Consider the following 24,475-nt stretch of genomic DNA (forward strand, 5'->3'; position numbering starts at 1 on the left):
ATTAACTATGTAGTAACGGCATCTCCTAATGATGCATTAGCCCTCTATAAATGGAAGTACAATGTGACACGAGGCCCATGCACTTTTACAGCAATTATTTTTCACCTGGACATTTAATCTATTGTATTTCTCTGACATGATCCATTGTGGATTAATTATTCTGTTTCCTAAGTGCTTTTCAGAAAAAAAAAAGGATCTTAGGAGTTTTCCTCCTCATGGACTTCTCTATTCAAAAGTTAAGAGTCAGATGCTTTCAACAACTCAGACTGATCTCCATCCACTCTCCATCACCTGTGTGAGGTTTCTCCTGCCTATGATAGGTCTCAGACACTTCCATCCTTCCAAGGAAAAGCTTCTGCAGGCAAAATAATCTTCCTTGGTACCTCAAACCTCACCTGCCACGAGGGGACTGCTGCCAGGAGACTCAGTTCACCCTCAAAAGGGCTTGTTTTCTTGTGCTGAGACTGCCAAGAGGGAGGGCCCATTAAAGCCAACTCTTCTTGGAGAGGAGGGCACCTACCCAGTAGCTAAGTTATGTAAAACCAAAGGCTTTCAAATCAGCCACCTAAATGTTGCTAGATATAGTGAGTTTTGGACATTATTGATTATTGTGGGATTTGATGGCCTACTGGAGAGAGGCTCCATATTCTATTGCTGTTATTTGCCCTGCATAACATCCAGACCTATGTAAATGCCAAAGTGGAGCTCTTGGATGACATCTTGGAAACCGCTGAAAAGAAATAATAATTTGCGCCAAAATATAAATCGCAAATTAGGTTTTCCTGGGAGGTTATAAACTCTTACTTGCTGCATGTCTTTCATAATTTAATAGTGGAACTGTCATGTATAATTACTTCCATTAGTAATACTGAATACATTTGTGTTTGGTTTCTATTGATTAATAAGTAAGCTTCTTCATTTTATATGAACTGTTTGTCCATAAATCTGCATCTGTATGTACAAAATTGCTAAGTGCACAAACTACACAAACCCTGAATTTTGAAGTGACCAAAGCATAACAAATCCAGTAACTTAGTAAGATAATCTGACCCCAATGGATTCTCCTAAGAGGTCTATAAACTAAGTCAAATTGAATGAGAAAAGGAATTGATCAAACCACCAAATGCCAGAAAGCAAGCCCTTTCACTGTGAAGGCTATTGCAAGACTCTTGTACTCTTTTTTTTAGCAAGAAAAATACTTGGTTGTTATAGCATCATTCCTGTTCATGGCAATAGCGGTGAAAACAACCTTCAACTCATGATTAAAGGACGTACTGGGATGTAGAATAACTGACAAAATGTTCCCAGCTCTTGATTCCCATGGAGAGTGGGCAGGACAGCTCAGGTGATGACCACCCATCTGCTTCTGGAAGGCAAATGTGGACTTCTTATTCTCATCATAAGTATTTAGAAGGTTCTTGGGGAAGCACTAATTGCCATCACATCCCAAGGGAAGCCACTGTGTTGAATTCAGGTCCAGGAGGGAGGGAAATCTTTGCGGGTGCACTGGGGAGAGCTCTAAGGCAGCTCCGTTGGTGTTGAGAGGAGCTTTCCTCCCAGCATAGCTGTGAAGGGTACCAGCGCGGTGGTGCAAAGCATTGGGACATAGACAAGAAGCACAGGTTACCTGTGAGCCTGTGGAATATCTTCCAGGTGTCCGTGACCCCGAAGTTTTTCCTGAGCCAATAGAGCTCTCTGTACTTTTCCCACTACAGCAATGTGTGCGCAGGCATTTTCCATACTCTTTACGTACCTAGCCAAGGAAAGAACAATGGTGGTTAGTGGGCAGCTCCTCCTCCAACCCACCTCTTTCCAATTCTCAACACGGCCCCTGATTTTTCCTCAGTGGTTCATTAAAACAATAGCTGTTGCAGTATGCGGGGAAGCAGCCTATTACACCTTGCAGCTGAACGCTCTTGATATATGAGCTCACTGTTTATGATGGCGTAAGGGACTGCTTTTATGCAGCAAAGCTGCTCGTTGACACCAATCGGTTGTAGCTTCCTCTGAGGCACATCAAAGGAGCATGGGAGAAACTACAGATACACTATTTATGATTGAAAATTAATATCCTCATAGATTTGATATAAACTAGCATATTGGCTCATCAAGGTACTAAAAGTTATTGCTTCTGGCAGGGGACTAAGAAGAAAAATTCCAAAAGAAACATATAAGAGCTATTGATTTTTTTTTTTTAATTATTTCTTGCAGTCAAATTGAAACTCGAGGAAACTGTAGAGCCACCAGCCCTAGAGACTATATTCCCAGTGCACAGGGGTGGTTGGAGCCTGCTTTCTCATAGCACTGTGCAAGCCAGTCACGTTTTAAATGGGCATCGCAGTCAAACCAGGCCAACTCCTTGCCTGTAGTAAAGCCATGCCACCTCCTTTGCTTCAGGGGAACTATGCTGACTTGTGCCAGGGCAGAATCTAAGCTTTGGCTAGCTTCAGGTGTGATTTTTTATGGGCAGCAATATCCAGAAACCAGATGGGACAAGACTGCAAATGAGCAGACTGTACTGAAAAGCCAAAAGCAGGTCACGTTGGCCACTGATGAAAAACAGCGCAAAAAAGCCCATGCATGTCCAAAACACCAGTTGAGGTTCCTTGGAGCACATGGTTAGCCGTGAAATTTTGCCAGACTATCTATGAGCATTTCAAAACTCTGTGAAACAACTGTTTAAATAACAAATTACAGCTTTTTCATTAGGCTCTTCCTTAAGCACTTAAGACAAACACAATACCACGAGTGCCCAATATGCTCGAGTGCCTAATCAATCCTTTGCTGAGAGAAAATAATTCAATTGCTTTAATTAGCCACCCACTGCTTGCCTCTCTGCGGCTTTTTGCTGATTTTCTAGTCCATGATAGATAGGAAAAGAAAGGAATTTTTTTTTGTTTTTTCTCCTCTCAAATAACTCCTCCCTCAGCTCTTGGGTCAGAGATGCATCCACCCCACAGCAAGGTACCAGCTGCATTCTCCTTCCTTCTATGCAGCAATAAATCACGAGTGATCCCACAGTCATCAGTGATGGTTTAAGGGTGTAGACTGGCTTGAGACAGAAAAGAGAATGGTTCTTCCATGCCGAGTGAGCACCTCAGTAGCCAAGAAGGCTGCAGTACCATGCTGGGATGCCAGGTTAGGGACTGACCCTTTGCAAGGTGCATTGGAGGCGAGAGTATGGACCAGTGAGAATGGTGCACAAATACAAACTCCTCGTCAAAGAGGCACCTGAAGGTTTAATTAGCGATGGTGATGATTCCTACATTCTTATTGTCATCTTGCCAGGAAACTTTCTTGCTGAAAGTTTTGAGATCATTGGCGGGCAGTTGCATCTAGATAAAGCTTTTAAGCTTTTTAAGATGCACAAATTTGAGATGAAATGACAAGGATAAAACTCTGAATCCCAGAAGTCTTCCTTTGGTTTCAAGAATGACATTTTTGCACAGCTCTGCAGATCCTTCCAGAGGCATCGCTCGCAGAGCTCACTTGCTACAATGAATTTTGCTTATGTTTTCATAGGTCAGATCTCTCTTCTCTGTAAAGGAAAATGTGGGTAACACAGGAGCAAGCCCAGGGCTCTCAGATGGAGAACAGACCTCAACATGGGCCTGACTTAGGCAAATAAGCCATTTCACCAAAAGCCACTGGTTACACTGAGAAACTGGGACCCAGATGTATCCATGTATAAACTCTTCCCTATGTTTCTATTGGATAAAGAAACTGCCCTTTGAAACCAACTTGTACATAAAAAATTATCAGTAGACATGCACAGAATTGGAGAGCTCTGCACTACTGAACTTCAGTGGAGAATAAAATGGTTCTTAAAAATATTTATTACTGATTGTCAGAGGCTGTAAGTTTGATCTACATATACACATCGAGATTTTTATTTTGATTTTTTTTCCCCCAGAGTTTACCTAAGTTACTCCACTGTTATCTTGCAAATGTTAATTGGGGCATACTTCAAGTTCCACCAAGAAGCACTTACTTACTGCTTGCTTTGAGGAAGATTTCCAAAAGCCCATGTTAGGACCAAGCAATACAAAGGCTAATGAACTGTTGCAGAGCACAGGTCCTTCAGTTCAGTTCTTAAAAAAGCGGAGGAAGCAGCCCCTGTTACATACCATCAACCCATACATGCTGCTATAGAAAGAGGTGATTTCCTGCAGGGACAGCAAATGAGGATGTAAAGCTCCATTTTGCTGCAAGCACTCAGCCATGCAAGGACCCTCTGGATGCTCGTGGAGTTGCTCCTGTCTCACACTGGCATATGGGAAAGGAGAATCTGGCCGATAGCAGGCAAAGCCCTTTTACAGGTTCGCTACCGTAAAGCCCTGCAAACTGTCAGCTGCCTTTTCCCTTGCCTCCGATGCGCTTGTCGCCAGCGCCCTGGCTGCTGAAATGTCACTGCCAAATATCTTTGTTATCACCTCATTCCCCTGCATCTTGCCTGTTTCCAGTCTAAACATCACCCTTATTAGGTGCATGGAGATAAATCTGTGTGAGACGAATTCAGGGTACACAGATGATGTTATGCTGCGGTTGTTAGGCAACAAAACACCCCGTTACCACCTCTTTTGCTGCTGGGAACCATCTGTCTTACCTTTTTCTGGAGGACACAATGGAAAATGAATATAAACATTCCCTGCAGAGAATTGAATATGGTGAAGAGATACGCCATGATGACTGTGCTTTCATTAATATACATGAGTCCAAATGCCCAGGTCAGTCCTAATAGGCAGAGTAGGGCTATTGCACCTATAACCCAGGACCTGTTAGGAGAAACAAAAAAAAAAGAAAGGGATTGTTTTTTCATCTACAAAAGAAGGCACACATCTACAAGCAGGAAGACTTTGCCCATGGTTTTAGCAAAAAGAAAATAGTATATCAAAATGAATCGTAGGGACTTTTGTTGTCAAGCTGGATGCAGTTTAAGAATCTTCAAGCTTGAGGAAATATACGGAAATGGAAATGTTATGAGCATAGAAATTTATCATAATCAAAGCACAATGTTTTCTTTTTTTTTTCATGTAAAAGCAGTGTGTATGTAAATGACATGTAGATGCTATTTCTGCAAATGGCAGGAAAAGAAAATAAACCAACCAAAATAAATAACAACTCCGAATGTCACTTTTTTAGTGTCCACTGGTTTCACTGGGGCAGGAGGGCCAGCTGGATTAGCTCCTTTACGCTTAACACCAAGACACATGTATTGCTGCATTTTAGCTAGTCTCCCATATGCCTGTAAGCCAGATAAACAACTACAAGCAGGTGGGCAAGCCCTCACCACCTGCCAGATCAGCTCTGCACAAGGAGGCTTTCTGTGATGCTGCTTCACACTTCTTCCACCCTGCGATGAGGGGAAATATATATACATGTATAGGCGCTCACACACCATGTTTGCTAAAACAGTAGCTGCTGCCACAGTTCTCCTCGGAGAAAAGGAGGGACAGTCTGTCTTCACATCGGCTGCAAAACTAAGATTATGACTTGCTCCACCCTGGGAGGGAAGCGGGAGTAGTGCTGCAGCCACTGCTTGGCCCCAAATGTTGTTCAAGCACATATGGGTAGCCTGCAGTTTCTGCTTACTTTCTCCCAGTGACTTTCTGCTTGGACAGCCAGAGCTGGGGACATGGGACAGCTGCTGCATGTTATTTTTTTCAGTGCACTTTCAGGAAAGCTGGAAGCTCTGCTGGGATGGCAGGAGAAGTATTCGATGTTACCCTGCTAAATAACATTTAGTCATCTGCTAAATTAACTTCTCAGAGACTGATCTTCCAATAAGAGGACATGAGATGAAGTGTGACAAGCAGGATAGGACCTAGGTCCTGCTCCTAGCCATGTCCCTAGTTTCCACATGCTAAATTACCTACAGCTTTAAAGGCATTGCTGCTGCACAGGGGAGGGAGTCAACTTCTAGCTGGGAAGCACAGAAGGAAGTGCGTAGCAAGCAGCACCATGAGCATCCCTTTGCCCTTTCCCTCAAGGCCTTGATTTTCTTCTGTCTTCCCCTCGTATCATTAGGTGTAACATCATAAAAATGAATGCAATGATACCCATTCTTTGCACCCCTTCCTCACTGTTTAACCCTTCAGTTCCCCAAAGCAGACAAGCCTGCAGCCAGCCAGCACCTCTGCTTCCTTGGGGTGCAGCCAGCAGTCTGGGGTGCTGCAGAAGGGCTTGCAGGGACAAGGACCTGCCTACGTTTGTAAGCCACTTCAGCCTTGTAGAAACTTGGCCAGGGCTTGGGCATATTTTGGCTTCCATCTGCTAAGTAGAGCATGGTGCAAGGGGAAGAAAGATGAAGCAGCAGCAGCTTAGGGGAAAAACTAAGTCCTGCAGAGGTCAGGCAGGCAATCTCCACTATGGAGACTCCATGGCAGCTGTAGCCTTGAATCCTTTTTCTTTTAGCTGGGCTTGTCACAAACAGAAGAACACCAATGTTGTATTCATGTTTTCTGTTGTTTTTTTCTTTAGGTATTAGAATGAGAATACAGCATTAAGTCTTCCACAGAAGTTTATAAAATATGTATTATTTAACCACAAGACCAGAAGAGCTCCCTAAGGTAACTGCTTATTAAGGCAGTTCTTTAAAAATCACTATTATGTATCTAGCAGACCAGAACAGCTCCTTTGAAGCATTTCCAGTCAATCCTGCTAATAAATATTTAGCACGACGCAAATTGAAAATGCACTCTCAAAATCCTTCAGAAAGGTAGCCACTAGATAAATTTACAGCTTTAGCCACTTGGTATATTTTTCTCCCCGAGATTCCACCATCAGTGAGAGCACATTATCATCTTAATTGCATGCCAATTTAAAAAATACAAATAATTTTTTTCCCTTAAAAGAAGAACAACAAATGAAGTGGAAAACGCTTTTTTTCCTCCCCCTTCTCTTCTCCTCCACAATTAAAAGCTTCCTGCATTTACACAGTCTTTTAAAAACAATTCCCAGGATATGAGAAAACTATTCTGCTCTGAAGCACAGCCAGTTCTTGAACCCGATTAAAGAGCCTTTGGCTGTAGAGGTGTGCAGGAGTGAAACAGTTATTTAGTAGAAATAGGCTCCCTTCAGTGATGGAAAGGAATCTGTGGGTTAGAAGACTCTCAACAGTGCAAACTTCATGTGTTAGTGTTGTGCTTCAGAAAACAAGACGTGGAGATAAAGAGGGTGTGGAGATTACTTTGAATAGGTCCATCTCGTATCCACAGCAAAAAAAAGAACCAAGCGATGAAAGAGAACATGGGAATGATGCTGCAAGAATGAACACAAAGGACTCTTCACCAGAAGAACAAACTGAAAGTTTACTGCAAAGTTGATTTGCTTCTATTTCGTGCTACTGCACATTACTTTTTGGTTGCAGGAGAAAAAGCATAGATGCCCTAAGGCATGTAATTTCTAAGCATTTTTGGCTTTCTTTGCAGTTCTTTTTGGTGTGGCTTGGGGTTTTTGTTTTGTTCTTTGTACAGACTTGCTGTTGCTTTTTCACAGTTTTTCTTTTCTGTAGTGCAATTTTATAGCAATAAAGAAACAAAGCCATCGATGTTTTGGTGTAATTGAAAATCCGAGATTTACAATTAGGGACAATTAGTTGCTCCAATGCACCGAACACAGATTTGTTTGCACTGCTCCCATTAACTAGAACGGGAATCATGGGGATTACCACCCATGCACCTTTCTGAAAATTTACTTCTGTATTTATATTACCTTAAAGCACTCTCAGTGACAGAGCACAGTGGACCAGAGCTTTGCTATTGGTATAACAAGTCTGTATTACACAGGATTAACTTGGGAATGTTCACCCTAAATTCATGTAATGTCCAATCAAAGAATATAAAGCCAATACAGTGACAATTGGTTGGCAATACATATGCAGCACATTTACTCTGCACATTAGCTGTATGCCTGACCATTTTCCTGCACAGTTTGCTCTTCTGCCTCAAATGTGAATGACAGAAGCTTTAATGATTTCTCAATATTGATCTGACAGCTGGTTTGTGAGACCACACTGATAAATGAAATTTATCAGCCATTCAGGTCATTCTTACTTGATGAAGGGTCTGTTATCCTCATAGCTAAAGAATGCGTAGACATAAAGACAAGAACACCAACATTAGAAATATAACGACATAGAGAATATAGCTTACTGCTAGTCCCCCTCCCTTCTCCCACCAGCCATCACCAAAACCAAAGGTGGACCAGCGTCAGGTGCGCCTGGTACACACCAGCCAGCCTGGCTCGCTGCCTCAGGGAATTGAAACATGACCGAGGATGCTGGCTTCATGCACAGAAGCGAGCATCATTAGCTGTGAGCTGCAGCTACCCCTCCTGGCTCCAATCACGCAACTGTCAATTGACTTTGAAATCTCTTTTAAAAATCATGGGTATCTCTGGAGAAGACAAGTTTTGAAACTCCAGTGTAGCCATCACAGAAGGCTTTCATGTGTTCAGGTGGCAAAACTTCACCGTGCCTCCAGCACTCTGTCTGCGGTGCTGTAGTGTATTACAGGAACCTCTTTATTGCTGTTTACTTTTTCATAAGTGTAACTCCCAAGTTGCCAACTTACGAGCCAGACTGCAGCGTGATCTTCTTTTTGAGATAACGGCATTAGGATCTTCTAAAGCCCTGGGTGACAGAAAGCATTGACCTATTTACTCCCATTTCACAGGGAAGGACAAAGAAAGGACTCTGCCAAGCAAGAGTGCAAAGCAGCCTGCTGCAGTGAAGAAGAAGCCAAGATGGACCACTCAAAATGAGCTTCTGCCACTGTGGGGACACAAGATTAGTTGCAGCCATTTTCCTAGGGGAGTCTCCCTGACCTCCTGGGACAGGCACTGTGCCTAACTCTGCCTGCGTGGTGGGTGATGTGCAACATGTGGGGAGGGCAGGCCAACTCCCAGGCCTCCTCTCCCCCATGGCTGGAGCTTTTGAACCTGTGATCCCTTGCAGCGGCCACCATAGGTGCCAGAGATGGAGGCTGGCTCAATACGTTCATCTCATTACCCCTGCCAATGTAGCTGGGGCCAGTCCATCCTGCTGAGACCTCCTTTGGTCAATACTGCCAATCTGTCAAGCTATACCCTCTGCTAAACAAACCACTCAGCTCCAAGTCCCTCAGCGGGGACCCGCTTCAGCCTGAGTTAGAAAGCAGCTGTATTAAAGCTGAATGATTTTCAGCAGTAACTTCTGACTGAGACGGACACTAAGTATGTACAAGATGACGCTTTGTGTTTTCTCCTCACAGCGGCTAATGCCAGGTAGGGACGACTTCTGCACCATTCACATGCACCTGAAGCCAGAGAGGGGCCATCTGAGTATCCACAGGAGCAGGATTTAGTCCTCATGGGAGGAAGGTGGTTTCACACAATATATTGTGCAAAACATTCCCACTTTCTCCCAACCTCGTCTTTGGCTGTGACAGAAGAGGCAGCGATGCTGGCAGTCCCAGCTTTCTCCTGGCATGGTCACCTGGGGTCTTTGGGAAAGGGAGGGAACAGTCATCAAAAGGGCTGGATCTGGCCACGCTCATAACATTTGCTCTAACCCCACTCTAAGCAGCCAGATACAAGTAGAGGACACACCATGGGGGACAAGGTAGCTATCCCCACGTCACTGACAGGTAAGCAGTGCTAGCTCAGCTGCAGCACCTACAGCATCCCTGGGCTGTAGCCCTCCCTGCCTCCATCATCATCCTCCCCCAGCCATTGACAGCTTCCTGCAGCTCCGCTCCAGCATCCAACCACCCCCTTCAGCTTCCCTGGCTGCCATCCCTGCAGGGATCCCCCCTGGTCATCAGCTGCCACCCTGACAGCTGCTCACCTTAGATCTTGTGCCACATCTACCAGACGCATGAGGACATCTAAGGCACTCAAGTACCCTAAGGCACTCAAAGGCAGTATCTAATAACGCACAGAGAAACCACAAAGCTATCAGGATCAGGAAGGAAGGAGGAAGCAAGTGCAGAGAAGGTGGCTTGATGCAGGGAACTGAGACACAGCAAGGAAAGCTCAGCTCCTTTGGCTTAGCAAAACATAGGCTGAGACAGTGTGACCTCTGCATCTGCAATGCATCTGGGGAGGTACCAGGAACACAGAAAAGCCATTGGTATTAAAAGGCTCCCCCCTTAGCTGCACCAACAGGGATCTCCAGCCCATCCCAGCTGTGTAGCATGACGTTGGTCAAATCCCTCTGCTTCTCTTTGCCCTCTCATGCACTCAGCCTGCAAGATCATCGTGGCAGCTTCCCATTGTGCTCCTGGCATGTCTAGCATCACAGGACCTGCAGCTCCCCCACGATGCAATTAAATTAAACAAAGACGTTAGGCAGTCTGGAGCTCCCAGCCCAGCAACGTGGGCAGGAGCAGGGCATGAATTTCTATTACTGTGTTCACAAGCGCTCAGGTTTTATGGTAAAGACTTTACTGTTGAAATGTCACTGGCGATAGCTTATAAAAAGAGAGAATTAGGGAAATTTTTTACTCTGTTGCTGCTATCCAGACCCTTGCAAAGTTTTCAGTGATCTGTAATAGCCTTTCTTTGAGGCAGCTGAAGGATCCGTTTCATCTTTGTACAGAAAAACCGCAAAATTGGTAAACTCAGATTGCCTTTTAGCTTGAGGCTAACACTTCAAAGCAGCTCAGGAGAAAACCGTCAAAAAGACCTGAGCAGTTTGTACCCCATTTCCAACTCAGATGTGCCTAGGAACCACTGCTCAAAGCAAGCAGGTGCCTAAAGAAGTGCGATTTTCAAAGACGCCTAACTCCCAAACACTTCAAATGTCTACACATAGGGCCCACAGGACTTGGTCTCTTATATCCCTCATGAAATAGAGATCATTCCTTTTCATTTTACCAACTCAAGTGTTGTAAGAAGCTTAATTCTTGTGTTAGCAACAATTCATGTCTGACAAAAATTATTCCAGAATGTTTTTTTTTCCCCTGGTAAAGTCTGAGAAACCTATCAGTGCTGCCATAATACTGTGTCAGTATCTGAAATACATAAAAACCATCACTTAGACAAGAGAAAAGCCTTGGAAGCCTTGGAAAAGCCTTGGAAAATGGAGCTGCTAACTGGAAAACTGAGATTATATTCACTAGCAGTACAAGCAAATAATAGTTGAAGCAGAAATCGTTGGAAAACCTAGCCTAGCACAGCTTGAGATGCTAGATCTAAAGTGCTTTCTCCAGATTTTGATAAATTCTTCCAATTCCTGGCAGTAAGGGATACAGCCCATTGAATTTAAATTACGTGACTCTGACCTCTCCATAGTTAACAGGAGACTGGTACCCCCAAAGAGCAATTTATCCCCTACAAGAACAGGTATTTAAGGTAGGTGAGGCTTCACCATTCCCTGAAGAAATACCTTTCTCTACTGACTGCAGAGGAAACCTGAATGATGGCTTAGGTGGGGGGGCATCACTTTCAAATACCTGAAGTTAAAAAGCTGATCTTTAGTGGTTGCGTTATTCCTTTAACCTGCGAAATCTTACCTCACCTCTCTTGTGTTTCTGTGCAGCCCAGATGATGGATAGTGGATGGTCTACCAATCTATATAAATACCTAATTCATTTTCTAATCTTAAAAAAGCCCTGACTTTACCTTGGGGCAAATACTTCTTAAGGTTAATTACACATCATGTAAAACTCTTTCAAAATCTTATTTAAGCTAGATGTCTTTCAATTTCCCAGAGTACTTTCTCCTTCAATGATGAGAAAGGACTGTTCATATTACCTTCTATATTCCTGTGACATTTCCAGACCAATACTTTTTTAAGAAGTTGCTAAAATTAGCTACTTATATCCTTGTTTAGATGCTTAAGGAATTTCAAAACCAACGCATCCTAAGCTCAGAAACCCCTTTCACGCTTCCTATCCTTTTTAAAACCCCAACATGTACCTTTTTGACACAAGGCAACCGAATTCCCAGAATATACACTGACAGCCCAATACAGAGGCACAGACAATCTGCAACTTATATTATATGGTGCAAACCACTTCCATGTATGTAGATTACCAATATCGTGGATTGCTAAAGTCTTCATTTTTTTTTCAGCAGGAAAAGTAAGGCAAGAATTTACCTTCACACACAGATTGGTCCTAAAATGCTGCTGAACAGAGAAAGCCTGTTATCAAAAAGCAGCTATTCAGCTCTTATTTTAAAATAATAATGTCTGGTCTTCTTACATTTTGTCTGGTCTTCTTACATCTTACATAGTTTCTCTTTTTTTTTATATTTAACAAAGTGTAGCTTTTGAGCCACGTTTAGAGTAAAACTGGGCCTTTAATGAAACCCTACATAACTAATCAACTTCAGGTGTTATCATTTTATTCAACCCTTTACGGTTTAACTTTACCTAACTCGAATTTATCGCTCTTTTGACAATTGAAAGTATTTTCCCATCTCTCTGATAGCAGGAAAAGGCTCAGTAAGCTCATGGACTCAGTGCTTGGGCCTCAAAATAACAGTTTGGGTAGTGAGCAAAAATGACAAAGTGAGTACACAGGACCTTTAGTAACTGTTACGGGTGATGAAACCCAAATAAAAATAGATGGACGATGTGCCCCCTCAAAAGCATTTGGAAAGACCCGTGGAATTCATTTTAATATGGCGCAAATAAAGCAGAGAGACAGATGTTTCCTGCAGGCAAGCACAAGACAGACACAAAATAAAGCGTGCTATTGTGTCTCCCCACTGCCTGCCAATATGAGGCAGTAGGGATGTTTGTTTTCTTTTCCCTTTTTTTTAAATTTCAAGGATTAGAAAAGATTGATATATCGAACTGCTGAAAATCTACAGGAAGGAGTTGGAAAGTCCAGCACTCCCCTCATAAAGCAAATGGGTTCATTGCTAATTAGTGAAGGAGCATCTTCATGGTGAGAAAAATCAATTGCAAGCCATAAAAGAGTGCTTAAAGGATTTTGCCTTCACGTTTCGTGACAAAGTTACCACCTTGATGGCATGAAGCCAAATGTCTTCCTGATCGTCTTCCTTAGTCTGCTGGTGTTAATCATACAGCTTTTCCAAGCCATCATTTCCAAGTCTCATCTTCTGTCTCCTGCACTGTCTTTGACAGGAGGTGGCCAGTCCCCTGCAGACCTCTGTAACCATCTCGGGTGTCAGTGGGCCTGTCTCAGCTTCATTTGCAGAAGAAACCCCTGGCTTTACATGCCTTGGAGATCTGTAAAGGTTGGGGTCCTACCCCTGGCATAAGGGAAATTGTATATAGATTGACAGCCACTTCTGACTTCCACTGGTAGCTCTGAAAATTTTATCGAGACAAAATGAGGCCAAACCTTCCTTGGCCCTACGTGATGCCCAAGCCCAGGATTTGGGGCAACTTATACCTGATTTTTTTCTGCCAAAGGCAAAGCATCATCCCTTTCCCCCTCAACTCATCCAGGGAAGTCATGGCCTGCTTTATGAGACTTGTTCTTAATTATTGCAATTGGAAAGAACAATTCTGTTAAGCTCATCTCATTTTCTGTAAGTAATTAATTACCCTCAGAATTGCTTACCCTGTTTATTTCCTTCCTTCTAACTTTGCAAAGGCATGGCATGATTATTCAAACCACACTGATGTGTAACCACATATCTGATTGTTTCCACATGATACAGATTCAGCAAAGCCTTTAGACACATTTGTATTATCCAAATAGCACCAGCAGGGCTTGCTGACAAAATACTTAAAATGTATGGCCTTTTAAAACAATAATCATGATTTATGGGTTCACAGAAAGACCTTAGGTATTTAATAGCTTCCAGGACACTCTCTCAAATCAATAACCGCTGATTGATTTTTTTTTTTTTTTTTTTAAATTTGGAAAGGACGACACCTGTCAGGGGGAAGATTAGTGCTTTACAATCAACGTTCAACATTAACGCAGCCATCACAAAACCTATAGGTAAACAAGCAAAACCCAAAGCCAAAAGAGTCAGATATTAACCAAAGCCTTCTGTGAAAAACTCACACAGCAGCAGATTGCAACAAACAAAATGGGATGCTGCCATCAACATTACTGGGCAAAAAAGGCACCCAGACAGAATTGCAATCTCAGATGTTTTTTCAGCAATCAGCAGGGTTTCTGCCTCTGAGGTGCTCACAAACTCTGCACTCTGGCAAAATATAAATGTGCCGTATCTTGTCTTGGTAGGAAGCTTGTGAATACTTCATTTTGTGCCAACTCCAAGTGACTTTTCTGGGTTTGCTTTAGGCTGCCTGTTCAAAGTTTGCTCATGCAGAGATGCAGATGAAGGCTATATAGGAGCCGCACTGAGCTACCCAGCGGACTAGGAAGCGTGGTGCTTTCTTACACAGGATCCAGGGAGATGCTAAGCTGACCGTCGGGCTTGTGAAGGCACGGTACTCTCTCTCAAGGCCGTATGAGACACAAAGATCATAGCCTGAGCTCCTGTACAAGGAAAGTGAGGCAGGCAGCTTCTAATGCCCAGCTCAGTACTCCATGGCTAACATCTAAACTTTGCACAGGGGGAGTTTTTCCAAGGGAGAGAGAAAGTTATTCCTCATTTTCAGAAGTACTCAGATCATTTGGTCATACTTGCAAAACACTCCTGTCAAGTTTTCTGGTCACAGAGAACATGCTGCCTGCACGTTCCAAGCACCATTAAAACACACACTTCATTTCTCATCCCAGTTTATCCAGACCCAAACACTGGCTTGAGGGTTCTTTTTGTTCCCTAGGATCAGATCATACTTTCCTGGAACGGGAATCCAGGGATGATCTCTCTCCAAAAGGCATCCCTGGAGCTGCTGTGCTCTGAGCCTGCTGTGCCCAGGAGTCAGAGGAGTCCAAAAATGCTACATATAGCACTGTCTGGGAAGGACAGATTTTCAACACCCTATTCTTGAACAGCCTGCTCAGTTAGTCTTCCTATTTTGTTAGTAGGACTGTATGAAAATCTTAACAGAAAGCTCATTCTTTACAGGCACTGCTATTTCATTTAACACTGTAAGTTATAGGTAATGGTCAGTCAGGATTCTGGGTCATGTTTAACAGAGGTTCACTGTGGCTCCTGTAAGTGTTTGCATTCACTAGCTTGTGTTTCAAGCCCTTTGTACTTCTTCCTTTCCACCACTCACGCCAATGCACGTGCCTCCTCAAAGCTGCATGGGTGCATGTAACCTCCTCTCCCCACTTCCTGCTCCAAAGAAGGAGTCTGCACCTTGCCACAGACCCTCAGCCCTTACTTTGCTGGGAACCAAGAATGCTGAAGATACAGGACTGGGCCTTCTGAACACAGACGCTGCGCTGGGCACGCTCCCAAAAGCTGGACCCCTTCGTTGTACCATGTCCTCGCTGTGTACTCCCAAGCAACCGCAAACCCAGAAGGAATGAAGGATTAAAGTGCTGTTCTGCAAGTCAAGTCCCCTGGGTGAAGCTAATGCAATATTCAATTCCAGACCCTTTGACATTACAAACTATTTCCAAGTTGTAGCGTCTTACGATTAAACAAAAAAGATCTGGAAACCGATAGATGAGTTTAAATCTCAATAGAAAAAGATTAAATAATCCTTATTGTCTCCCTGCTTTCACTTGTTTCTAAAATAGCTAGAATAAAGCACAAATTAATCTTCCTTTAGTAAAAGGATACCTTGCTACAAATTATCGTTCTGCATCAGTAATGTAAGCTCTACCTACCGAAGGAGAAGAAATCTTGCATTTTCAAAAGTCTAACTTGTTCCTCACTGCACCAAACCCAGGATGTTTACTTTTTCTGCATTTCAATCAGCTGAGTAAATAAAACTAGACTGGTAAACCTCTGTTCCTGCCAGCACAATACCGCTGTGTTAAATCAAGGATTTAATTTAAACATTTCCACAGATGATTTTTGGAAGTTCTATTTAACCTTTGTTTTCAATTTTCTAACTAACTCTGAGGATTTTTTTATGACTTAAGAAAACCCGCAGGACTGAAACAACAAGCTAATCTGGGGGCTGGGATTAGTCATGTCTCTTTAAATAAAATACATATGTTGAAGCAAGAAAATGAGCAGATAATCACTTACACCCATACAACATATGGGGAGAGTGGGATATGGAAACAGTTTGTAAAGGAGGCATTTTCAAAAGGGGCTTCTCAGTTTTGTGCCTGATGGTCCTCGCCTCTTGCCTCCCCCAGCCTGGGCTGGGCTCCCTAAAAGAGCCTGGACTGGGCTTGAGAGGTTTTATATAGCAATAATCAACGCTGAGTCTTTGCATTTGGCTCCGACTTTTGGCTTTTAGGTTGCACATTCTCAGATTTATTTCTGTAAGCCTGTGAGCAAGAGACTCCCATGGAAAAAAAAATAAAAATAAAGGAGTATGGTGTGAGTTTTGTTTCAAGTCAGAAACTTGGGAGAATGTATATTTTTTCATTTATCCATTAAATCAGGGCCGTGTGCCTTTAGTCCTGGACCATTTGAAGCTCCCATGGCAGCCAGCAAGCTGAGGGGGGGCTCATTTTCGTCATCTGGGGATTGATTTCTGAAGACTGCAATGCAGGACACATTTCTGCATCATCCCCATTACTGGGATTTCAGAGTGTGTTCTTGTGAATCTGTCCACAATACCTAAAAATATTCTCTCCTGTGTGTTGGGAATAAATACATTTTTTCCAAGGAATTTCAGGTTTTTGATATAGTGCTTATTCTATTATTGGAGAAGATGGGATCGGAGCAGGTTTCCACAAGAGGGAAGAAAGCTGCAACAAAACTACAGTGATTAATGCCAGGATTAAACTATCTCAAGGTCCCTAATTAATAGTGACTCTTTAGCAACAAAAGGAGCTCCCAGCTAAGACTCTGGATCTCCCTGTCTGAAAGAAAGAAAATTAAATTTCCAGGATGACTTTCGGGTGGGTTTCTATTGCACTGGATGAGCTTTTCCAATAAACCCAGGACTACAGCCTGACATGCTCCTCTTTGAAGAGGTCCCCATGAGTTGTGCTTTCTAAAGAGCATCCAGGTGGCCTATGGCACAAGCCATAGGCTTGGTGCCTATGGTGCCTTGGTGCCTTATACCCTGGTTAAAACAATAAAATAATAAAATAATAATTTTCTTAATGGGACAGAAAGAGAAGCAAGCTCACAAAGCCCTTCACCTCCTGCCTTCTTTCTAGCAGGTCCGCAACTGCGCTTGGCAGCTATGGCCGACGTGTCGCCCTTCCAAAGTAAATAAAATAAAATCTCATTGCCACATACTGCAGCACAGAAGAATGTCAGGAAGTCTGGTCTGGCCGGGGGAAACGCTAACAAACCCAACCGCAGCCAGGCAGTGCCGGGGGGAGAGGGGACGGGTGCCCACGCGAACTTCAAAGGAAAGGTTACGTCTGTAAGGAAAAGAAAGGATGGCTTCTAGTCTCTGCTAGGAGAAAGGAGGTTTCACCTTTTCCCCTCCGGCAATTTGGAGATGTCCTGTGCAACTTCAGGTGCAGCAGCTGCTCGGTCCCATTGATGAATCCTTTCAATCTGCTTATAGGACTTGCCTTTTGTTAACAAAATAACAGCTCTCCCTACCCAATTTTCTACCAGTTTTCCATGTCAGTAACTAATGCACCCCACATTGTGCACAGTAACAGCATATAGGAAAGACAGGACTTCAGATTTCAGTAGATATGGTGAAGAGCACATCTGGATTACCATCAGTGTAGCCCCTCTTTTTTTCCCTTTACTAATGCCGCGATGAATTGAATGAGCAGTATTTAAATGGCTGCGGAACAAGCACTGCACTGCCACACAGTGCAAAGGCATTTCAGGAGGGGTTCATCTGAAACCCTCCGTTTTGCACAGAGAATGGGAGTTAAGAATCTGGAAACACGTGGATGGTTTGTTGTGCTGCAGCATCTGGCATGGGTCAGATGAAAACCTGATGTGTGAGGACCATAAGCAGTCACAGTACATGCCTGACCACACAGAAAGGAGTTGATGGATGGAAAAACTGAAGAACCGTGCTAGATTATTCACATATAGACATATTTTCCTTTGTCACATAAGGCTTCCTACAAGAATGTGAATATAAAAAAGATTCAGTGTACTCCTGTCTATGACAGTCTGAGACATTTCACACATCTAACATCTACATGGCACAATGGAAAAGCGCGAAGGAGAGACTTCGAGCTGCTTGTCTCCAGAAATCACTCCACACGGCAGCAACCTCCGGTAAAACAGCCTCACAGCTGCTCTAAAGTATTCCAGCTGGTAACACGTCCTCGCGAGGAGCCATCTGCTAGCAAGAGTGCATCAATACCACACTGATATGCCTATAGTCTCCACCTCACAGGCTATAGATGCAAGCAGCACAGCAGGCTTTTGCCATCCAAAAAGACTGAGTAGTCCCTGGCTTGAAAGATCTGTCTTCCCTGCAAGCTCGTAGGGGCTGGGGGAATCAATCCTCCGAAACAACACCTTCCCAGGGACGTTTGTTGACAGTGAATCAGTTTGTGCTCACGAGCAATTTCGTGCACCCTTTGCATCCTGCTTATGCTCTCAGATGGGCCACGAGTGAGATATAAGTGATGTGGGCAGAGCTACCAAAGACTAAATGATGCTCCTCACTGCCCGTCTCTTCTCACTTATGTTTGCCGACAAGCTGCGAAGAGATGAAAGAGCAATGGCCACAGTGGACCTCGAGCGCCCAGAAACAGCCATTGGAAAAGGCTGGGAAGGAAAATCCCCTCCCACCCCGTGTTTGGGGAGGCATGGGCAGAAGCTACACGCACCACCCAAGAGGCAGCCATTTTGGCGTCCTTGCCTGTGTCGCTTCATACTAAACAGATCTTTAAAAGGCAGAAGAGATCCCCACCCTGGGTGAACCCTTAAAATTTCTGTTTAAATGTATTGAAGTAAGAAGTCAAATTGAACTTTTTCAAAAGGTCCTAGGTAAAAGCATGCTACTCTTGGTGATGGCAACTGTTGTGAAATGGGAGCTAGTCTGCCCTCCTGGCATCAGTAGCAGGCACAGAAACTCTTGCAGCTCCAAACAACGTATCCCATGTACATGAGCTCACATCTTCTCCTGGCTACATGCCTCAAAAGCAGGACTAGAGCATGAACCTAACTGTCTCAGTGGGTGCAACCCACTGAATCAGCTCAGTAGGACCCAGCCACACAGGGAGGATGCTCTCAGCACAGGGGGAAGGAGCCACATATGTGGTTACCCTACTTCCCTCTTGAAAGTGCTGGGCTATGCTGGAAAAGTTGACGTGGGTAAAAAAAAAACAGCTCTGTACTCATCAAATCTCTGGCTGGGTAACCCCTAGGTAACCAGTGCTCCACTGAGGGAATGTCAGATTCTCCCATGCTGGCACAATAATACAGGGACTGTTCCTGAAGTTTAGGGAAGTTTATTTTTACAACTTTGCACAGTGCCTACAAATCTTTCAGCCACACAGCATCTGGTTCAGGCACTGCCCTTTGAATGGCTTTTCTGTTGGTGCAGTAATTAAAGGTATCCCAGGTGACACCTGATCCCTTATCAAGTTCATTAATTTAAGTGGAGTTATTTGGCCCTCTATTTTCTATACTTTATAATGTATTTCTAACCTTTAAAGTGACATAGGCAAGCACCAGATTGCAGGGGCGCTTATTAACAGCCTATTAAAATATTTTATGGTTTTTATTTTTATGTTGCCATAGGGAATCAGGTATTTTGCTGTTGCTGAACAGGCTCAGGATTTATGTTGCGAGAGCTTCACCACAGCGTAACACAGAGCAGCACTAGAAAATGAACTGGGAGAACAAACTCCCATTCAGCTCCCCGTGTGCCGTAAAGCTGTCACATGCAGAAGGCAGCAAGGGGCCCTCCAACCCAGGCCCTTGGTTTGGTTTGTTTTTTTAAATATAAGCCTGTAAGACAAGATGCAAGACTCTGGGACCATGCTGAGAGCCAGCAAAGGCAGCGCGCATCTTGAGGAACAGATCTGGGTGTCTTTTCACCAACCATATAGACCCATGGAGGTAAGCTCAGAAAGGATCTTCCTGGTTACCTGTGAAATAATGTGGTCTGTGGCTTTTTATTCCAGAGCTGCTGTACCACATCCATATTTTGCAACTGAGTTAGAGCCAATGACTTTGGAAGAAGACTATGATCTTACCTAGAAGACTACGATTTTACCTAGAAGATGACTATGATCTTACCTAAAAGTTTTCCAGAGATTGCAAGCCCCTCACATCCCTAGGAAAGCTCCCTCAAAGGTGAATTCCCTTCTCTGTTAAAAATCTGCACCTTCTCCTAACTCAAGCATATCCAATATTGAGACAACACATGCCTTGGATTTAGAGAATTAACTTTGTCCTGCTTAGGTATTCAGAAATTATAATCAAGTCTTTTCTGAAATTCTTGTTTTGATAAACTTCCCATGGTGAGCTTGGGGTCTTCCCGAGTTTATATTACATTTCTCTTATTTTTTCAAGCATTAAAAAAATCATTTGTAATGAAGCAACATGTTTGGAGGGGTATCAGCAACATACTTTAAAGTATTTTAATTGTTTGTGTTTACAAAATGTTTTAATGAAGTCAAATCAGGAATAGACACTAATCTGTCAAAGAACATACAAAATATTTTACAATGACATTATAATTGATGTAACTGGTTGTATAAATTCCTGGCATTTTAAACAAAGATACTAGAGATTAGCACAAGCAAGATTATTCAGTAGGCAATTATTATTTCTGCCTTAATTGTAAGGGCTTTGTTGGGGTTTTTTTCCCCCAGTTTTCAATTTAAATGTCATACTGCAAGGCCTTCTAGACAGATTTTGTGTGGGTAACCTTAGAAAGACTGTTCTCAGTGAGCAATCCCATAGCACTAATGCATGACGAGTAGTCATATTAATAAGTGTTATTAAATGTACCACTCCTTTAACGCCTCATCCAAGACGGAATGAAAGACTATCACGCTGGGATCAGTCCTGGACATCCAGGAGGGACTGCTCCTCCAGTTTCATCTTGTAGCTGACTGATGGCAGGAGAAAGGCACACTGCAGAGCAGCCTGCCTGCAACCTGGACAGGGACACACACGGCGAACGAGTGCTCTGCGGGTCCCTGAGGTCACTGGGGTCTCCTGTATTTGTACAGGCTCTGGTCCCCTTTCCTCCCAACCCTCGAAGAAGAAGCTGCACCTAAGCAACTAAAACTTCACCCAAAGGACCATGCCAGGTTCTGGCACGCCAGCAGCACTGCAAGCCTTGCCTGCTGCGGAAGTTTTAAGGGGGTACTGACCTAGTTGAAATTAAAGCTGCATCTGCGAGGGCAGCTCTGCAGTAAGAACAATAATCTTGCTGAGAACTGCCTCGCAACTGTGCAATTCAGTCATCTCCTAACAAGCTCCCCTCGCACCTCTTCTCCCACTCCCAGCACGGAAGAGAGGGGACAACCAACTTCCAGCCGTGTTGCACAATGCTCTCCTTTCCTGGGCAGGCAGTAAAGCGCTGACTCCCAACAATTTCCTCCTCCTGAAGTTCATTAGATGGTTTTATTAATTAGCAGTCTCCCCATCTTATCACACGCTGCACCTGAAATCCCACCTGTATTTTTGAAGCGAGTAATTAAAGCCAGAGGTACATGAATAAACAGGCACTGATGGAGACTAATATTCTCTCAGTATAATGAAGCAGCTTTCTAGACAGTAAGATGCCCAGGCTCAGATGTTAACCGAGTGCAAGGGCAAAACATGCCTTGGCTGGCAAGCACATCCTCTGATGTGGGCACGCCCAGGTAAAGCCCCGGTAACTTTGCTGAAACTAATCAGGTTCTGGGGAGAATTTGGGTCACTAAATCTGTCAGGGACCAAAACAAACAGAAAAGAAGTAAGGCTGCCACCCTCAGAGCACAGAGAAGTAGTAATGATCAACAATTTCAACACCTTCCCTGTAGAGACTGCAATAATTAGCCAGTAACTATTGGGCACGATTTCCTTTTATGTAGAGGGACTAGGAGGTTACCTGCTTCAAGGACAGCAAATGCAACTTTACTTCCTTCATGCAAAATTGGCTGGAAAATGCCACCACTGGCAGCCAAATCCCAATAAGGACAGTGCTTTATCATCAGCCACTTGTTGAGACCTGTTAGAAACCACTCTGCAGTGCCATAACCCAACACATTGCCTCTGGTTATCACTGCTGCCGGCAGAGTTGGTTCCCCTGTACACTCCTTGGAGAGGAACAGGGCCATAAACAACAAAAGACAGAAACAGGCAGAGAGAAAGAAAAAAGCCCAACCACTTACTTGATATTGTCAAGACATCCAGATTCGGGTTTCAGTATGGCAGTATGATGAAACATTTTATAGAGAGCGATCCCAAGGAAGATGACATTAAGCTGCAATGGGGGGGAAGGAAAACAAAAAAGGGTTACATGACACAGCACAACATGATGAGGAGAAAGTCAGCTTCTTCTCTGTAACAGATGAGTTGCTGCAGTTTTGTAGAGACTAAAGCAAAGAAAATTGCCAAGCATTTTATAAGGTGAGCTGGCCTGCAGACTGCAGGACTGGTGATGCCACAGCATTACCAAAGCTGTGGCACTGCATATGTTACTGATAGGGGGCTGGTTCCAACATGAATTGTAGTGCTTCAAATGACGTTATGGAAAATTAAAAATATTTGCTGTAACTGCTCTTCTGTGTCTGAGGTATAGAGTCGTGAAAAGTCATTCCAAGCATCTTGCTTAGTCGGCCCCATTGTAGTGAAGCAAAATAGCATATTTTTCTGTGAATATACCTTTTAAATATGGTGTAACAGGGGAGATGGGCAGGGAAATCATGACTGCTGAAGATGCTTAGCACAATGCAAAGTTGAAAAATAAAAAGGAAAAAGAGTTTGATTTGTTCTGTAAAAGATGCAATAGTGTTTCAATGCCTCAGTGTTAACAAGGCTGCCAATTCCTGGAAAGGTATTCCCCCAAAAGCCCAGGCCAGAGTTTGAGACATAATCAAAAAGGGAAGATATCTTTTTATGAATGAATTGCTTAAGGGGAAAAAAACCCAACAGTTGTAGCTGGTGGCACGGCTCCCTGATGTGGAAGGCTGCTGAAATGGCCCCCAGTTGCAGGAGAAGCAGGAGAAGCAGGGACAATGTCTGCATTGAAGTCAGAGTGCCTGGTTTGCTGTGTTAGCCAAACTGCAGTCTATTCAAAACAAAGGATGGTTTATTTAAGCCATATTGTAGTGATTAAAGTATAAGAAAACTCCAGCTGCCTCTAAAGTTGGGTTCTCTACCTTGTTGCAGTGTTAGCTGATATGCTGGCAATGTGTTAACCATGAAGTCAAACAAGCTTCAACTTCTGCCGGGAAGGAAAAACCCCCATCAAACCTCTCTTCCAGTCTGGACTTTATTTCATTCCCCCCACCCCAGACTTCCCCTTTTTGCATGATCGATGCAAAGCTTTGCTCTGGAATTCAAAAGTGGGGGCAGTGATGGTCATGAAATAGAGTTTGGCATTTCTAAATGTCCAATGGTAGAAACCAAACTCTGCAAACGCCCGCTCCGAAGCTCCCTGGCCTGTTTTGATCAAGTATTTTGCAATGCCAAGAGCCGCTCGTAATGAGGGTCTAATTGCTTGTGCCAGGTGGGGTCAAAGAAGAACATGCGCTTCTGAAATTAATCTGTGTAAATTAAAGATAAAGAGTAAAGGGACAGCAAAAGTTTTATTTCTTGACCTGAGAGATGGAGTAGTTAATTAGGAGTTCTTACCATAATTATCAAGGTCGCCGGTCCTATAAAGCTCCAAATGAAGTAGGTGTCAAGTCGGAGCCAACATCTGCAATGAAACACAGGGGAGAGAAGGCATTCAAGGACTGCACCCAGGACATACATCAAGAGTGAGCGAGTGACAGAGAAGAATGTGAGCTGCAAAACACGCCGGTGGGAGACAGGAAATATTACATTGCTTGTTCATTTAAATGCTGAATTATGTGCCCAATTTCTGACAGCGCTATTGATGGAGTAAGATAATTACCTCTGGAGGAAGCAGGGAGAAAATGGCACAAGGCCTAGTTGCTAAGGCTTTCTGCATCTGTCAGAAAAAAACTTAAAACTGTGGGGTTTTTTAAGGAAGGGGTCCGATGAGCACCCATGGAGCTGCTTCTTCACTTTAAGCTCCTCTTCTATCCGGCTCTCATGCAACGCAAGCTGTCTGTCAACTGTCAAGCGAGATGACATTTCTCCAGCAAGCAGATCAGAGCAAATTTGGTGCAAATAGGAAGCTCGATTTGGATAACAGAAGGCTGAGGTTTAATTAGGTTCAGCAACTTCCCCTTTAGAGTGTTTTATTTCCCTGAACCTTCGGAGTGTTTTGTTTCCACTAATGTTTCGAGGGTTGCATATGGTCTGTGCTATCACATGAAGTTGATTCATGGCCTAAAACTAAATTATTAATCGCTTAATTTCAACCGCATTTAATACTCCCCACATTTTTTAAGGCCCCTGGGAAATTACATTTCCATTCCTAGTTCATTCCAGGCGACGGGAAGATAAA

The 24,475-nt window shown here is 43.5% G+C and overlaps 1 protein-coding gene across 1 annotated transcript in view; it reads right to left on the bottom strand.

Moving 5' to 3' along the window:
* The window catches only part of ADGRL3 (adhesion G protein-coupled receptor L3), a 516,059-nt gene that overhangs the window by 23,528 nt on the left and 468,056 nt on the right, over nucleotides 1-24,475 (bottom strand). The window contains exons 18-21 of the mRNA XM_072862688.1: nucleotides 23,692-23,758; nucleotides 22,227-22,318; nucleotides 4,607-4,775; nucleotides 1,628-1,753 (exon numbers count right to left, since the gene is read on the bottom strand). Of these exons, the coding sequence (XP_072718789.1) occupies nucleotides 1,628-1,753; nucleotides 4,607-4,775; nucleotides 22,227-22,318; nucleotides 23,692-23,758 (454 nt within the window). The remainder of the gene's footprint in view (nucleotides 1-1,627; nucleotides 1,754-4,606; nucleotides 4,776-22,226; nucleotides 22,319-23,691; nucleotides 23,759-24,475) is intronic.

The sequence above is a fragment of the Ciconia boyciana genome, chromosome 5 (genome assembly GCF_034638445.1).
Source record: "Ciconia boyciana chromosome 5, ASM3463844v1, whole genome shotgun sequence".
In the NCBI taxonomy this organism is placed as follows: Eukaryota; Metazoa; Chordata; class Aves; order Ciconiiformes; family Ciconiidae; genus Ciconia; species Ciconia boyciana.